Below are 18,586 nucleotides of genomic sequence, written 5' to 3'. Positions count from 1 at the left end.
GACTGAAAAATTCTTAAACACAAATCCAGCAATTCAAGGAAAGCAAACTGACTTCATGAGAGCAAAGTTATTACACAGCATTGATATTTTCTGAGCCTGTGTACACTAATGCTTATCCAAGGCACAGCAGTTTTACTCCACAAGCTACTGTCAGAGTCTGGTTTGGGAGTATTCTGAGTGCCATTTCTAAACTTGAGTGCTGCTCCTAGAAGCCATAGGCCTTTACAAACAGGTGTGAGGTGTAAATTGATATTTTTGTTTCAGTGCATTGAGAATAACTTCTAGTAATGACTGCTGCAAATAAACAACACTTTCTTTTCTAGGTGAAATCAATTGCCACTGCTTTTTAGGCACCACTGAGCTGTATTTTGGTAGGGGATTTGGGGAGTTTAATATATATGTAATGCTGGCTGGAATTATGAAAAGTTGTTACAATTTTAATCCTGGAAATAAAAAAAATGGCTTAATTCTTTACTGCAGTCAGCTAGCCTGGTTTACAGAATACAGTAAGAAATTACCACCACATCAACACTTACAAAAACAAAGCCAAAGTTCTTTAAACTGTCAATTCAAGAATATGTGGAGCCTCTGTGATACAGACATGAGACCTGACCACACAGTACATAGTCCAGCTTAAAAGAATAACTCCATTAAATCTGCAGACATGTTTTCTTTCGTTGGTGATTAATTTTTTCCCTCCCCCCAAGGGAAACTAATGGGAAACCTCTTTAATTATTAGAAGATATTCAAAACTATATTACAGTATCACTATGTGAATATAGGACAGATTTAGATGACAACGTTTCCAGGTTTGTAAAATACAATATTTCAGAAAAATAAAACTTAATAGAATATGTTCTCATCAAGCCTGGTCATCCAGGTTATGTTTGCCATTCTGCTGCTGGTTTAAGGTGGGACTTTTAGCAAATTAGTTAACATCTGTTTCCCCATTTGTAATTGGCAGCTACTAAAATGTCTCTTCCTCATACAACTGAGGACACAATGAATCAAGTCAAGCTGTGGTGCAGAAGCAAAGACATGCCATGAAGACAGTTGCATTGTGGATTAACTTTTCTGTTTGTAAAGTGCAGGGTATCAACAGCATGGACAAAAAAATGAGCCCTTGGAAAAAGATAGAGTGAGAGCAGAATGTCTTGCACTAAGGTTATGTATTTAACAGTTTTACATGAAATATTCATATATAAAAACTTTTTAAGTGCTTTTCTCCAATTTAAAAATCTAAAGAATTCAAAAATAAGGCATTCAATATTTGAAAAAGTACAGATTTACAAAATGTGTATATTCTGTCATGAAAACTCCACACCAACATTATACACTTGGAAAAAAAATACAAACAGGATATATTACAAATTTATGTAGCAATAACTTAGTTCTTACCATGCAATAAAAAGGACGTTAATTGAGATACACAAGCTTTTAGCTTCCCCTAAACTGGAGGGCTTAATTTTGTTTGCAAATGAGTTTTTATGCAAATTCATAGAACTGTGGCACTTGAAATTTCTGGTAGCCTTTCTATTGAGAGTTAAATTGTACATAATGATTATGAGGATGGAGAGTAACACAGCAGCTGTTACGAATCATTCCAACTTTGTTCGACAATAGCTGAAACTCTTTTCTCATATTCACGTTTGTTCTCCTGGTAAAGTTGTGCTGCCTGACTGTTTGCTGGACTGTTTGGATTGGGTTCATCAAGCAGAGACTGGAAAAAGGGGAAAATATAATGTGAGACAAACCAACACATGTAAATCAAGAAAAAAAATCAACTTACTTTCAAGTCAAATGTGTTTCAGAGGCAGACACAACTCAGAATGGTCCAGTTAAAAAAACCTAGTTAAACTCATGGTTAGGCACCCCTCATTATATTACTGACCCACAAATTACACCCTGCCTAAGCATCAGTGCTGCACACACTTGTAGCTTCACAAACCAAACAGAGACAGTTTGTGCTAGTCAGCACTATGGAGCTAAATGACTATTTGGTAATTACATTATACTGTCATTCAGGACTAAAGAGGGCTAAGATATCTACTACAAAACATCACTGTAGAAAAATTGGAAAATCACACAGAAGCAAAGGAATTGTGCACTTCCACTGTGCCAGGCCATTTTTACTTATTCCAAGTAGTGTGTTTCAGCAATATTGTCCCTTTGAGGGCTTCACAGTAAAGTTAAATGCTTCAAACATGAGGCAATTTTCTGCATCTGATATCCTATCTTGAGTAAAAACAGTTAAAAATGAACACAAACCAGTAACTGCTTTCCTGTGCAAAAATATATAATAGCAGTTTTGTATCTCAGAATCAGTGACTACCTAGCATCTTTGTCTTTATTTGATCTAAAAATACTGCTTAGCTCATAAAGATTTGAAGCTCCCCATGATACAGACACCTGGCTAACTTCATGACTGAGCTGTGAATTCTGGAATAGAGACCAACAATAACATAATTATTTGGTAAAACAGATGCAAAGTTACCTGAATTGAAGTTAAAATAGATGAAACATCATATGTTGGACTCCAGCGATTCTGAAGAATATCTAAACATATGCTGCCATCTGCATACACTGTAAATACAACACAGGTGTCACTTAGAAACTGTCAGATTTATGGCACTGCTCAGGGCAGAGTTATTGTTCCAATTCAGTCTGTGCTGAGATTATTAATGCTTTAGGAAAGAGGACAGCAGTTTGCCTCACCATCTTCTGTGGCCTGACACATACTTTGAAGATTTATTACTGAAATTAACAGAACGCCCAAGAGGGAAAGAAGGAAAGTCTGAAGATTATGGCATCAGCACAGGAAGGGGCAGATTTGGTGTCCTGCTCCTCCAGTGTGCCTGACCCACAGGGTCACAGTGGAGAGTCTCCCAGAGAGCAGCAAGGCTCCACTGCAGGAGTGGAACCCCTCACACCATCACACCACGAGCAGGGACAGCTCCTGCCCCATTTTCACACACTCACTATGAGAGGCACCAAGGCAGACCAGTAGAAAATATGGAAAAGTGCCTGAAATCCTACTTCTGTCTGGATACCTATCAGTCCTATGGAGCTCACATGAACCTGAGACTCACTGCTCAAACTTCTACACCTTTGTCTTCCAGCTTGTTCCCAACAAATACAGACCTTGTGGCAGAGAGAACCTGGCCTGCACAGTATGTGAGGTATAATTTCTACAGAGGAGCAGCAGGCAGGATTTTTCCTGCACTCAGCAAAACCTATCAGTGCTGGGGGAGGCAGCACAGTGCACTCTCATAGCTGCCCTCATCACTGAGATGGGGTCAGACTCTTCCTCTACAACTGAGCATCCTCATTTTCTTCCCTGTGCTGCCCTGGTGGGCACAGGGCACCAGATGAAAGCAGGGACTTGGGTGAAACCTCACCTGGCAGGAATAATTAACACTTGGCTCCAGCAGTTCCCCGCAGCTCATGCTGTGGCTGCACAGACATGGCTGGTGTTAAATGGAAGTGGGCAGGAATCTGCAGCCAGAACTGCCTCTTTAAACCAACCTAAGTGCAGCTGCTGCTGCTGAAAATACTCACAGGCTTTGCTACTGAGGCTATATATTGATTAGTAAGAGGCAGATAGCTGCTTCTTAATAGCATCATAACTCTCAATTTTTCATCAAGCAGTTGCTGTCCTAGACATCTACTTAGGAGATGGCAGTGAAGAGAGATTAAGCATTTTGGAGCTGCAGAGAATGCCTGACCACACTGTAATATTTAATGAGTATTACAGCTAAATAAAGATGGTTTACTCACCATTTGGATGGAACATTTTTGATAAAAACCTAACAGTTGGAGGCTTATTTGGATATTCTTCAGAAAATTCTATTACTAGTTTAAAAGTACCTGTCCAAACAAAGATAAATAAAATCAGAAAATTAACAACAAAAGAACATATCCAGGAACATAGACAACAAATTAATTTATGTGCTCCATGAACAGTATTTCTCCTCACCATATCTAAAAAAACCCCAACACTGAATCTGATTGTTTTTCATATATTTCAAGTGATATTGGAACTATGGAATGACTGCTTAGAGTAACAAACCCAGCAGTAGTGGTTGGGTAGAGCTTGGAGACTCACTGCATACATGGCAAAGGCAGTATCCAACATTATCCCACTTTTCCATGACCCAGGGATGCTGAGCCCATGGACTTGGGTGACTTTAAGGCGTTTCATTAAGAAGGCATTGTGGTGCCAGCAAAGAAACACTGGAATTTCATAATCAGCAATCTCAGTCTTTGGAGCTCACAACTGATTCACTGAAAACCTTTGTTATGGATCAGTGAATAATTTACTGTAATTCCTCCAACCCAACACAGAGAAAAACCCATCTGCTGCCAATTACTGCAATAATACTATAATTATTAAACTCATTATTCCACATATGCCTGAGGGAGGGTCATTACACACTAGCTTTCATGTTTATGTACAAATCTGGGATTCCCTCAACCTCACTGAGTTCTATCTATATTGAGAACACCTCAAGGTTTTTCACCTGCTCTTCATTAGGAGAACAGTGATGAATCAAACATGCCAAAAGATGAAACGAGAAAAGCTCTTGTTGAGCTCAGCTAAAGAGATGTGCAAACACACCTGGCAGTGTCAGGCCAATAATCCCTGCTAAAAGCTCTTGTGGGTATGTATGAAAAAGCCTTGACAGAAGCATTGCTTCATAGTTTTCTAACCAACCATGAGCCAGCACAATGAGACACCGCTTAGATTAAGATATATATTTTTGTAGCCCTCATTGTTTCACTTACTTGGTTTGTTTCAAATGATACACATCTATTAGTTTTCAAAAGCAGAACAATGTTAGTACTGTTAACATTTATTAGAATGACAAAGGATACAAAAGTCAGCAACTTACCATCTTCAAAAGGTGTCCCTTCTGGCCTGAAAGGTTTTAAAAAAAATAACTCCAGTTAAAAGTGATCGTTACCTACTTCCACACAGGCACAATAAATGTATATCTTCTTTCTCATCCTCTCCAAGATACAGGCAGAAGCAATAATTTAAATTATTAGAGAAGCATCCAGAGGTAACCTCTGAGAGCTTTGTTGTATTTAAGACATGTCCCACAGTCACCTGCTATTTGGGACATCAACTTTATCATCATCCCAAACAATACAAAGGCCTTTAGGTGACTAGTTTAGAACAAATGAGCAGATTATTAGCAAGCACACTTCAGTTTGATGAAAGGATATTAAGTCCTCTTCCACAGGATCCATACTGTAACTTCCCAGACAGATCCTGTACCTTGTCCTACTAGGATTCAATCCAATCACTAATACATCTGGATTTAATGGCTGAGAACATGTGGCACTTATGTACTTTAAAGAAGAATTCTGCTTTTTCATAACACATGTATAACCTATTTTTCATAACACAGTATATAACCTATTTATTAAGCCACATGCAAGCTTTATTCAACAAAAAAGCTGAACAAATTTAAAATTTAGTTTTTTTCCTTCCTAACCATTCCCCATTATCTTTGAAAAGAGATTTTTACCTTGGCTATTTTTTTAAGTTTACTGACTTTACATACATGAAACAAGATAATAACTGTAAATATAAACATCAGGTTGTCATATTTAACCCTCTAATACTGAATTTCATAGTGACCAAAGACTCTTACCCAAATATAACTGCATTCCATTGCATTATGTTATTCTCAGATGGTGCACCACTGACACCCACAGGAGGGTCTTCTTGCAATCTAAGAATTACAAACATAGAATGACAAGTCATATATATGAAATATTTCCACCTGCAGATATAACTTACCAGTAATATCCACATTTTATAAACATTTTCTCATTCCAGATCAGAGAATACACAAAGCATTCCATGCAGATTATCAACACTCTGAAAGACAGACCTACAAGGCAATGCACATCAAGATTTTCTCATGTTTTACACTGAGACACAAGGGCACAAGAGGTCTGATTAAGTGTTCAGGGAGCAAAGGATTAACTGTAAGAATAACTTATAGCACCATGGACAGCTGGGATTTATGGTGCTACACTGTGAACTATGAGAGAGCAATTGCTGCTGGCTGCCACAGTGAAGAGGAGAACAAGCTGCAGCCACAAGCAAGAGCTGAAATCCAGGCAGTGGCACACACACACAAGGGACTCAGGGCAGGGACCATCAGGGGAGCTTTTCCTGCATCCCCAGATCCATGCAAGACAAGTGGCTATATTTGGTATAAGCCTATTTTGACTGACAAGCTGATTGCCTCAAAAGAGAGCAAAGGGGAAACCTGCGTGCTGCTACTTCCTCTTACCAGCCCCACAAATGTGTTTATCTCTAAAGCAATTACAGGAACATTTAAAATTATTTTTAGTTCCTTAATCCTCAGACTAGGCAAAAGCATGTTGCTCACTGAAAGCTTCACAAACTTGAACCAGAAATATGTACTGCAGCCAAAGGACAGGATCCAAATGCCCCCCTGTGCCCATCACTGATCCATATTAAGGATCACAAGACCCTGACAACTGTACACCAGCAGGTCCCAATCAATCCACCTGCTCAAACCCCCTCAGTGACAGCTCCTACTCCCCTCACCTGTTTTACCTCCACAGTTATACAGGAATAAGGAAAATGCAGTGACTGCCCTTGTGTCACAAACAACTCTTGAGCGTTACCATGAGGTTTGGTAATATCACAGCACACGTATAAACAAGTCACTACAAAAAGCTCTGCAGACCAAGGGACAAATTCTAACTAAATGCCATATGCAAATGCAGATTTACTGAGAGCTATCAGCAGCACAGGCAGGCAATCCTCCCTGCACTTGCACTGCCTCAGCCTGGGGTAACACCATGGATGCTGAGCAATGCTGCTGCCCTACAGAGCCTCTTTAAACTCTGTGTTTACATCTCTGCTCTTTGAGCACACACAGTCCAGACAGCTGAGTATCAACAGCATAAACCACCTACTATTTTGGTCAGGGAAAGCAGGAACAGGATTTCTTCCTACGTGACAGCCAGGCTGCAGGCCAGCAGCAGTGCCTGAGCATTAGCCCGACAAATGCATCTGGGAGATGACTTTGGCTTTTAGATCAACTTCAAAGCACGTGTGCACCCTGCTTGTCACAGGGTCTAACTACAGACAGGATCTGGCAAGGACTGCAACCAGGACTAATCATGAAAGTCCTAAACAGCAGGGAAAATGTGGTTTGAGTACTCCCTTTTTATCAGCAAAGTAAATAAATAACCTTTTATTTATTTTGGTTTATTCAAACAAATTAGAGGAGGTAAGAAATCTGCTGAACTCCTCTCTCTTCACTGCTCCTGACAATCACAGTATGCAAAAGCAGTTTATATTTAATGAAGTGAATCAGAGCTCACAGCACACTGTCTGTTTTTTCAGTATGAAGTACAAGTAACATAAGAAACAAATACAAAACTTGCAACATAAAAGAGCAGAGTAAAACAAAAACTGACATGAAAAAGTTACATAAGTTTTGGAATATCAAAGTCGCTATATATATATGACAAATGGATTTGATTTACATTGTCTACTTGGTTATATTCTTCCACAGCTTTAGAATCTTCTTTCCAGCCTTAACTTCAAAATTATTGAACCATTCCTTGTAGGAATATAAAAGCATAAAACCCACATCTGATTGCAATCTTGAAAAATTGAGTTAGTCAGCCTGAAAAAAAATCACTGGTTCATCTGTGTAAGCAAATACAATAAAAAGTCTGAATATCCTGTTTTGATTTGAACAGGAATCAAGCAACACCCACTTAACAAACACCAACACTCACACAACAGCAGGGGAGGGCTCCACTTCCCAAAAACCTCCTCCTGCTTCCACATGCACGAATCAGGCTTTTGTCGCTGATGCTTTACGTGCAGCCACGTAAAGCAACTACAATACACGTCAAGTGTTTACTGATGTGTTTTCAGGGCCTGGTATAACATAGCTATGCTAAAAAAAGAGACACTATCAAAGCTGACTCACCTCCAACTACTCCTGAGCGACCCAGCCTGGAGAACTCTTACTGTACATCCTACAAGGAAACCTCCCACCCTTTTCCACACTCTGTTCTAAGTATGTTTACGTGTCAGACTGGAAATAATTTATTCCAGAGTCAGTGGTTCAGTCATTAACATTTAAAAGTGCAACTAATAACTGCTCCTTTAGCAGTTCGCGTATATTACACAAGAATTTTCACGACTGCAAACTTTAAACACGATATCACACGATTGTGCATAAAAACATTAAAGGGCATTTTGGTTCTTATAACACACAAACGAAGCGTTCGCTAACTCTTTGCGCTTCGTTTCCAGGTGCCTATCACAACAAACTTATTTTCAGAGAGATCCCCTGATCAGCAAGCCCGGAACACTTGTGAATTCTACCCGAGCTATCCCAAAGCCGGAGCCGGCGGGTTGCGGCCGCACTCTGGGGTGCGGGCCGGGCGGCCCGGCACGGACACGGCCCTGCCAGCGGAGCGGGCCCGGCCCGGCAGGGCCCGCAGCCCCGCCAGCCCGGCGCCCCGTGACCCCGCGGGCACTCCCGGCTCCGCAGACACCGCTCCAACTCCGATCCTCACACGCCCCCAGCCGTCGGCGCCCGGGCGAGGCGGCTCGAACAAAGCCGGCGCTGCCCGGCGGGACCCCGCTCTCCCCCGGCGGTGCCCCCGCTCCCCCCGGCTCTGCCGCTCCCCTGCCCGGGGAGGCTCGGTGCCAGCCCCGGGCGCGGGGCAGCGGCGGGTCCGGCCCCGCTCACCTCTTGAAGTCGCGCATCAGGCGGCGGCGCGCCGGGGTGGACATGGCGGAGCCGCGGCGCCGCCTCCCGCCCGCGCTGCTGCGCGCCCGCACAAACAACCCGCAATGGCGGCTCCGCGCGCGGGGCGGGGCCTGCGCTGGCCGCACCACTGCGCCTGCGGGGGGGGGTGGGGTGGGACCGCACCATAGCATCACGCGGGGGGGAGGCGGCTCCGCCCTCGGAGGAGTTTGGGAGGAGGCAGCGGGAGAGGGTCGGGAGAAAGCGGGAATGCCGGGGGGGACCGGGCCGGGGAAAGGGTCCGGGAGAGAGTCGGGAGAGAACCTGAAATGCCGGGGGGGACACGGTCTGGGAAAGGGTCGGGAGAGCACAGTCGCACCACGGGACAGCCGCACCCAGCACAGCCGCACCCGGGCCCGGCCGGGCAGCAGCGCTGCCTGACGCTCCCGGAGCGTTTCAGCCTGGGATTTTCTCCTTGCCAGGCACTCCAGCTCACTGCGGTTTAGCTGAACTTGTGCAAAGCACACAAACAATTACTCGAGGTCAGATTACAAGGTTGTACGTTTAGATTCTTCTGTGCTGTGTATTCAGCCCGCTCCCACTATTTGCAGTAACTGGATGTTTTAAAAATTTAGTTCTTATCAATTTTTAATTTGGGATAATGGTCCATTTTGCCATATGGGTCCCTCAGTATTTCTTTAAGTTCCCTCTAAATACAGACTGATGTCCTGGCTCTCAGCCCTTTTTAAAAATCCCATTACTCCAACAGACAGAGCAGGTCTCTTTGAAGTCGTGACCCAGTTCTTGCATGCAGTCTTGGAAGTTATCCCTGAACTTGGATTTGTGTGGTTTCATGTGCCTCCCTGCTTTTCTTTCAGATGATTGTAAGGAGGTCAAAACATCATGGGACTCATAATGAAATGACAGAAATAAACACTGTCTGCATCCCCTGCCCGTTCCCTTTGCCTCCAGCCATCCAGGTGGTGGAACAGCACCAGCCCAGGGTTTAACAGCACAAAGCTCAGTGCTGCTTTTTCACCAAGCTACTGCCAGCCCTGCTGCAGCAGCACCAGGGTCTGGGTCGTTTAGAAGAGGAATCTGCATTTCACATGGGATGGGATTTAACTCTGCAAAGATTTACTCAGACCACTTTAATCCAATGTCCCACCTTAGTGCAAATAGTCAGATGCCAAAAGTGAGGAATTCACACAAAGCCTGGTACTGCAGGGGAGCAAGCTTTTCCAAAAGGCTCGGTAATAGGAAACTATAATAACCCAGCCACTAAAACATGATTCCCCACAAGAGTGAGGAATGGTTCCTGGCAAGCAATCCCCTTCTCTGGACTCTCCTTCTCCCACCACACACGTTCCCATTTTTCATTCCACTGCTCCTTTACCTTTATCCAGCTTTTATTTTGCTCCTGTTAACTTGGAAGGCAGAAAGCAATCTGTAAAAACCAATGCAAGCTTGGACCTGTACACAAAATGAAGGTCACTTAACAACTTTAATTAATTCAGTATTAGCAGGCACTGCTTCAGAGCCCAGACAGGGCATCCTCTGTCCCCAGGGCAGCTCTCTGCCCTTTGAAGCCCAAGTCACCCTCAGCCTGTGCAGGGAAATAAACAAAAACCAAACAGCAGCACCAAGCTGGAGCTGCATCTGAAACCTTTGGTATTGCCACCTGGCTTGGGAACTTTTTCAGCAATATCTCATCAAGGACAATATTTCTTCTCCTCTGACACCACCAGGGAACAGTGTATTGATGTTATCGAATGGAATATTTTAATCCTACCTGGCAGTAACATGTGTAGCTGGTAGTTTTAATAATAAATTAAAAGCTTTTTTTTTCTCCTCTGAAGAACTAGGTGCAATTTCTGTTCTGTTGATTGCATGGCACATATATATTTTAAAATTAATATATCCCAAGCTACTTAAAAAAAATCAGTCCAAACTAACAATAAAAGACTCTGGCCTTGTGAAGGTGGTTTAATATGTCTCAAAATGAAATCTGCACTAAATATCCACTTTAGATTTGTATCTGCTGATAATTATTTCCAGTACTTCCTTGCCTAATGAACTTAAATGCATCACTGCCATTATAATGTCACTATGGGAATTTTAGTTCAAATGTTTTCAATTTATCAGGTACTTGTAACCCACTGACTTCCAGAGATGAGTGGAAACAACAATTTCAACACTAGCTTTGTCATTTGGTTCCTGGAGAGTTTTTTTTGTGTTTAACCATTAAAGCTATCGACTGTATCAGTGCTTCAAACACTTGGAAAGAATCCTTACACAGTCTGTGGTCTAGAACAGTAAATAATGTGTTCCTTCTTGAGTAATATTGGGATGGATGTAACAACTTCCTGATCAGGATGGCTGTTTCAAGTTCAATTTTTATTTATATTTTTAAAAATGCAATTTGATAGGGCATATGTTATATATTTATATATTTGTGGTTTTCTATTTTCATATTTTTATATTTTATTTACATATTTTATTATAATATTTATTATAGTATATAGCTTATTTATTTATATTTTTATACTTATATTTTAATCTATTTCAATATATTTTTTAATTTTAATTAATTTTTATATTTGAAAATATTATTTATATATTTCTATTTTAAAAAATAATTTTAATTTTTACAGCACATTCTACATTGATCTTGAGTAAGTACTAGATTCTTGTGCAGCATTTCACAAACCCAAACAATTTCTCAGGTAACTTTGACCATCCACAAGATGATGTGTGTGAGCTGGGTGAGCTCCTGGTGTCCTGCCTGGGTGCTGCTGTGGGTGCTTCCATCCTGGAGTTCCTGGGTGTCCTCAGCCCCACCTGGCCATGGCAGAGGGGCAGCTGTGCTAATCACATACCCTCTGAGAGAGACATGCTTCTCTCCCAGGATTTTCCTAGGAAGCTGTGAGGAAGTTCAGAGGAGAGAATGAGAAACAATTCTCATCTCCATTTGCTGCCCCTGTTGTTGTGCACATGTGGAATGTGTTATGGAGATTGTTTACCAAAGGGTGGTTTCTTAATTGGACACTGGAGGTGTTTGGGTTGATTGACCAAGTAGGTCAAAGCTGGATGGGACAGTCTGTAAGGGTTATGAGTTTCTTCAAAGTATGGTATGATATAGTTTAGCATAATAAAGCAATTGATCAGCCTTCTCCAGTCAATGCTAATTATTCCCTGTTCAGGGGGCTGTTGCCACGACAGAAAGCAGAGCTGGCTGTGGGGGGGACAGCAGAGCTGGCCATGGGGAGGGACAGCAGAGCTGGCCATGGTGAGGGACAGCAGAGCCTGCCATGGAGAGGGACAGCAGAGCTGGCTGTGGGGAGAGACAGCAGAGCTGGCCATGGGGGGGACAGCAGAGCCGGCCATGGGGGGGACAGCAGAGCTGGCTGTGGGGAGAGACAGCAGAGCCTGCCATGGGGAGGGACAGCAGAGCTGGCCATGGGGAGAGACAGCAGAGCTGGCTGTGGGGAGGGACAGCAGAGCTGGCCATGGGGAGGGACAGCAGAGCTGGCCATGGGGAGGGACAGCAGAGCTGGCTGTGGGGAGGGACAGCAGAGCTGGCCATGGGGAGGGACAGCAGAGCTGGCCATGGGGAGGGACAGCAGAGCTGGCCATGGGGAGGGACAGCAGAGCTGGCCATGGGGAGGGACAGCAGAGCTGGCCATGGTGAGGGACAGCAGAGCTGGTCATGGGGAGGGACAGCAGAGCTGGCCATGGAGAGGGACAGCAGAGCTGGCCGTGGGGAGAGACAGCAGAGCTGGCCATGGGGAGGGACAGCAGAGCTGGCCATGGGGAGGGACAGCAGAGCTGGCCGTGGGGAGGGACAGCAGAGCCAGCTGAGAGGCATCTCCCAGCCCTGAAGATCGGGGCCATCCTCAGAGCCAGCCCTGTGGCTCCCCAGGCCCTGTGCCAGCCGTGGGTTGCATCACCAGGCCCTGGTTCCTCCCCGAGCTCCCCAGCACACATTGGCCACGGCAGGGGCGGTGTCTTTACTGCACCAGGGCTGTGCCATCCCCAAACACCCCTGGGATTATCCACAAGCATTTCCTCACAAAGGTATTTCAGCATTGTGGTAGGGATTTCCCCTAAAAGCTCAGTTTGAGTTCAGACCTCTGCCTGTGAAAAGTCCCCAAGAATTTCAGTCTGGACATGGGTCAGGCTGGCTTTTCTCCTTGCCAGACACACCAGCTCACCGTGATTTAACTGAAGTTGTGCAAAGTACAGAAACAATAACTTCTGGTCAGATTGCAAGGGTATAAATTTAGATTCTTACTTATTTGGATTCTTACTTCTGTACTTTATATCCATCCCATTTCCACTCTTTGCAGTAACTGGATGTTTTAAAAATTTAGTTCTTATCAATTTTTAATTAGGGATAATGGCACATTTTGCCATATGGGCTCCTCAGCTTCCCTCGAAGCTCCCTCTAAACACAGACTGATGTCCAGTGAGAGTGTAGCCCTCAATTAAAAAAAAAGAGGGAGGGGGTGTAATTAAAACAACATACTTCTATATTGAGTTAAAACCAGCTTTGTAGTTAACCTAAAACTGCTTCAAATTATCAGTAGATAGTAATGTACAAATTAAATGGTAAATGGACCTCAGTGTGAAAAAGTATATTTTTACTGTGATTCTTTTAATACAGGAGTTCTTATCCATGATTTATTAGTGTAAATAAAACACATTCAAGGGGATATTTTTAAGCTGCTGAAAGGAGCTGCTCCTTTCTTTGCTGTATTCCTGGTGCTGCTGTATTGGTTCAGAGCCTGAAGATGCACCATGAAAAGTAATGTGGTAAATGTGTTTGAATATTGGAGGAAGGCTGAGGGAGCAGAAACAAAGACTTTTAGCGTGTTTTCAAATTAATGACAGTCTTTAGTTAAGCAAATTACAGTTTTTGTTGTCAGCCTTTTAGAGGAAGTTTCTATGAACTGAAATTAAAAGCCATGGTAGAAAGTGTTTTTCTTTTTACCAACAATGATTTCATCATAAGGATATTGTTAACTTGATTCATGTATTTAAGCAAAAAGAAAAGACTTCACTTAGTGTTGGAATTTATCAGTCATACAATTCTAGATTAGGTCCAGTGTTATTTCCATGGATTAGATAACAAAGGACTTAAAAATACCTTTTCCAGTTAGAGCAAGCAATTGAGTACCTTCACAACAATCATGAAAGAGCTCATGGAAAGATTAATCAAAAATAAAATGTTATTGCTTCTAGAGCACAACTTTACTGTTGTGATTTGTCATACAGGTATCAAATGTGTTAATTTTTTATTAAGAACAAGGATTAGTTTTGTAGTTTAAGGCTTCCAGCTGGTATGAAATTGCCTGCACAATTGGAACATTGGACTGAATGACTGAAGGAGGACTTGGGTACCAGCAGTGCTGCTCCAGAGAACTCTTCTCTGAAATTTGGAAGAGCCAAAAGTGTTCAGTACTTGGCATTCCCACCTTGTCCTTCTCCTTCACTCTGTCTTCTGTCTTTTAATCACTTCTGGCTTGTCCTGCTGCTGCTGGGTTGGGTACTGTGCCGAAATCTGTACTGTACTGTGCCAAAATCCTGCTCCCTTTTGCTCATCACCTACATTAGCTGCTGCTAATTGCAGTAGGATCAGGACATTGATGACTTTGGGAAATGAGGGCACTCTGTGCCTCAGAGTCAGTTCTGATGTTACAGGAGGATTTTTTCAGTCCGTGCTTTCATGCCTTGAGTACTTTTAAAACAAACAGAATCTGCTTCTTATTAAACTGTATTGTTTGGTTTTGTTGGATTTTTATTTTTTCCCCTTCCTTTGTTATACACCATGATTTCATCTGAAAATATTTTGTTAACAAAAAGTGGAATTACTGAACTTTCTGATTTAGGTTTTGCTGGAACATGAGCTGCCCCTGGTGATGTTTACACAGATTATGTGCTTACACAATGGCACAGGGCTCCTTAACTGATTTCAAGAGACCCTACACATAAAAAATAAATGTGTGGGGTTTTTTGGAGGGGAATGGCACTTCTGATTCAACTGTATAGAAAAAGCAGTTTCCTGCATATGAACTTCTGGATACAGTACCACATTAGCAAAAGGAAAATAATCATATAAAAGCTAAATTAAATTAGTGACATGTAATGTGCCTACATTTAAGGTCAGAGTTACCATTATGTTCTGGTTCCAGATTCAGTCAAAGCAGTGCAAAGTTCATCTTTAAAAATAGCACTGTTATTATATAAACCAAACAGCAGAGTTGTTTTATAAACCTGTAGAAGATGGTAATCTGTGTTATTCACAGGTAACCTGTGCCTGTTTGCCCTGCAGATGGTTTTCCATATTGTCCATATCAAAACCATCCATCAGTGCTGGCACTGAGCCCCTGGATGATCAGTGACAAGGGCTCTCTGTGGAGCAATGCAAGAGAAAATGCTGGAAATGTGAGGAAGAAACAATGTGGAACTTTGGAGACACAGCACACATAGTTAACAAGGTGGTAATTTATAAGTTTTTCCAAGTGTGTACCTAATTTCCATTAAAGACTTTATTCTGCATAAAATTCTGTTATTGTCCACCTACTATTATGAAATTCTGTAGAGGTTTGGAATTGTGGAGAGGAGAGGGAACTCCTGTGCTAAGTCATGGTATCACTCATGCTTTAGATATTGATTATTATTATTAGTAGTAGTAATAATTATAACAACAGTACCCTGCAGCAATTATTCTGGCAGTGCTGAACTATAAACATGGAGGTAAATAACAAGCCAGGATAATTCCCTTAGTCCCAAACCTCAGATCCAGTTTATAGAGCAGAATGAGTCAGTGGGAAGGATTCTTCTCTGAGAGGAAGCACAGGGAGGAGCAGAGCAGTGTTGGATATTTGGATTCATTTCAGTTTTGAAGACAGTAGGCTTTTTGATGAGAGATTTGGAATTGGTATTTTACCAATCCCCACACGGATACAAAAAAAGAATATGGTATACAATCTTTATATCTCTTTTAACCAGCTGATTTATTGTGTGTTCATAATATCCTGTTTGTCAAGCAGCTGGATACTTCCAAAAAAATCTTGGAGGTTTTTATGGAGACCGGGATTTTCAGGGATGATACTTCTGAAGTTCAGCATCCTAAAAAATGCAAAGAAAAGGTTTCTCCAGCTCACTGCTTTACTTGAAATGCTATCTCCTATTAGAAACCCCATTTCCTATTAGAAATCCCATCCAGTTACAGTCTGTTACCCAAAGTCATATGGGGAGTTCACAGGGTTTAATTGGTTTGTCCACACAGGAAGAATGTGGCATATCAGAAATTGCTAATTAGAGAAGTTGGGATTTTCAGAAATGCCAAGGAGATTCAGAAGTGTAAGTGCCAGTCCACAGTTTTCTAAGTATTTCAGTTAATTTAAATTCTCTGATGTTATAATTACTATATTCACTGAGATGCAGTTGCAGGCATTAATGGTTAAAAAAAAAGTGTTGTGTTCAGACATTGACTTTTGTTTCCTCTGATGTCAGTGGGAATGGGAATGGATTTAAATTTTGCCATTTCCATTAAGCAAAATCAAAAATCCAATAGGCAATTTCCTGCCATAAAAAGATCTGAGAGAACAGATGGAGGAAGAATAATCTAATTGAGATGCATTTTCTTTTTTACTAGCTTGCTCTATTTCATTTTTAAGAGCATACCTAAAATGTCTTCTTCCACAAAGAGAGCTTGTTCATTAAGTCTTCGAATAAATGACAAGCAAAAAGCTTTTTTACAAATCCAGAATGCTCGTGGTGATAGCAGACATTTTTAATAACTGATTAACACCGTGAAAACTCAAACACAAAGGATGAAGCACTTTGTTGAAGACAGCCTAGTGAAGCTTTCACCAGCAGCAGGCTCTTCTGACTCATTCTTTCTATTGCAATAGAAAATGCAGTTGCTGCAGAGGAATGAAGGATCTCATTCATTTCTAGGGGACAGGGAAAAGGAAAGACCAGAGGCCAAGTTTTCCTCCCACGGCTCAGTTACAGAAGGGGTTACTCCTTCTCTCTCTCTCATTCTGTCCTTCCAAATCTCTGATAGCTGTAGTGGGATGTGTTAAAATCTCCAGAGTCATTGATTTTGTTGATGATGGATTGGCTTAGTGTTACAGATACATTTTCAGAAGATATTGAGTTAAAACAACTAAGTTTAACACTTGAAATTAAATGGAGCTTTGGAGAGAAGGGAAAGCAATTTATCCATTAGGCTATTTAGATTCCCCAGAAGTCTTTGTAACCCTTCAAAATCCTTCACAAACATTTTAGACTTTCAGGAGGATTAATTTTATTTTTTCTTAGTATGCTTATTTGGGTTTCTTTTCTTTTCCATGTAAGATGAATCCCACAGAGACAGCATAAGGGGATTCTAAAGTGCCCCCCTTCAGAAGTGGTAGCTGGAAGCTAAATAGAAATGGAGGGATGGAGGATGTTATTTCAGAATGAGGACATGATGCAGGAAGTTGGTCTCTTCCTGCAGCTTTAGAGGGGGATTAGACCATCCATTTCAAACATCAGATTTATTTGTTTATGTTGGAAGCATCTGTTTTTTCTCCAAACAGCCAGGGAAGAGAAGCAGAGATTCTCAGAAAATGCTTTACATGACTCAAATTAGGCAATAATTAAACTATTTAATCAGATGTTCCAAACTGCTTATGGAAGATAGGGATCCTGCCTTTCTCATGTGGGCCCTTTAGTTTAAGAAGTTCTAGACTGACTTAAAGTTGGGAAATATCCCTCAGGTATGCAGAAGAGGAACACATGGAGGTGGATAAAGTAAAATCAGCTCTGGAAACACTTCTGGCAGGGAGTCTGAACCCACCTGAGCTGGGCTGAAAACTCATTGTATCTTCTGACACACAGAGAAGATCCTGCACGTTGGAGGGAGAATCTGTAGTCAGAGATGCTGCATTTTCCTGGCTGCCCAGAAGTTTTAAGAAGATGATCTTATGTGTCTTAATTTCCTACTCCATGCTGAAAAACTGCACGGCTCTAAGAACTTCAGGCTCTGTTCATGAGTGTGAATCACATCCACAGAAACATAAATGATAGGGCAGCACATGTAAATGCAATTTGGAAATAAAGATGCAAGGACTAGCTAAAGAGAGGTGAAACAGCCTCAGCTATCTGACAGTCCATTCATAACCTCTATCTAGCAAATTAGAAGAGTATTTTGGGACAGTCCTCAGCCAGCAGAGTCCTCCTAGAGGGAATAATTTCTCCAGTATAATTTAGATAAAACTCTGGGGCCCTTACCTACCCTAGAACTAGGAGCTAAAATAATAACTCACCTTCCACCCACCCACTGTACTTATTCAAAATGATGAGCAAAAACTGTGAACTAGGTTACACAGCAACAGAATAAGGCACAGACATCCCAGATGTTACTGAAGTAGGTGCAATGACAAAAAATATATGAGATCATTTAAGTAGAGAACAGACACTGTATAGCACTAGATGAGAAGACTCTTAATAATTTGATTATATTAATTTATGGTTTATCTAATGATGTGAACAGATATCACTCCATAACTATGTAGACATTGGAAAACTGCTTCTGTAGAACAAATTGTCCTTGATTTGTGTGTGAGTGTGCAGTAAAGGAGAGATATTCAGAGGAGCCTGAGAATGTGCCAAAAGATCCCCTAAAGCCCATATTTCCCTAAAGTTCTATAAGATCTTTCACAAAACATTGATTATATGTTCTCTCACACAAGAGTAGACTCAGAGACAGTGGCCAAGTCTTCACTTTTTGAGCCCCTCCTAAAAAGGCGTAACTGTATCATGGA

General features: G+C 41.8%; 1 protein-coding gene across 1 annotated transcript; it reads right to left on the bottom strand.

Annotated features, from left to right (window-relative positions):
* Positions 1 to 1,150: 1,150 nt before the first annotated feature.
* UBE2B (ubiquitin conjugating enzyme E2 B) lies at positions 1,151 to 8,890 on the bottom strand. Its single transcript, XM_036391478.2, has 6 exons — positions 8,769 to 8,890; positions 5,661 to 5,741; positions 4,893 to 4,918; positions 3,778 to 3,867; positions 2,495 to 2,583; positions 1,151 to 1,720 (listed from the first exon to the last, which is right to left on the bottom strand). Exons 1-6 carry the CDS (start codon positions 8,810 to 8,812, stop codon positions 1,592 to 1,594), a joined length of 459 nt encoding a protein of 152 aa, XP_036247371.1. The 5' UTR covers positions 8,813 to 8,890; the 3' UTR covers positions 1,151 to 1,591.
* Between the last annotated feature and the right edge of the window lie 9,696 nt (positions 8,891 to 18,586).

Source organism: Molothrus ater, chromosome 15, assembly GCF_012460135.2.
Source record: "Molothrus ater isolate BHLD 08-10-18 breed brown headed cowbird chromosome 15, BPBGC_Mater_1.1, whole genome shotgun sequence".
In the NCBI taxonomy this organism is placed as follows: domain Eukaryota; kingdom Metazoa; phylum Chordata; class Aves; order Passeriformes; family Icteridae; genus Molothrus; species Molothrus ater.
This window is presented reverse-complemented; position numbering and strand designations above follow the sequence as displayed.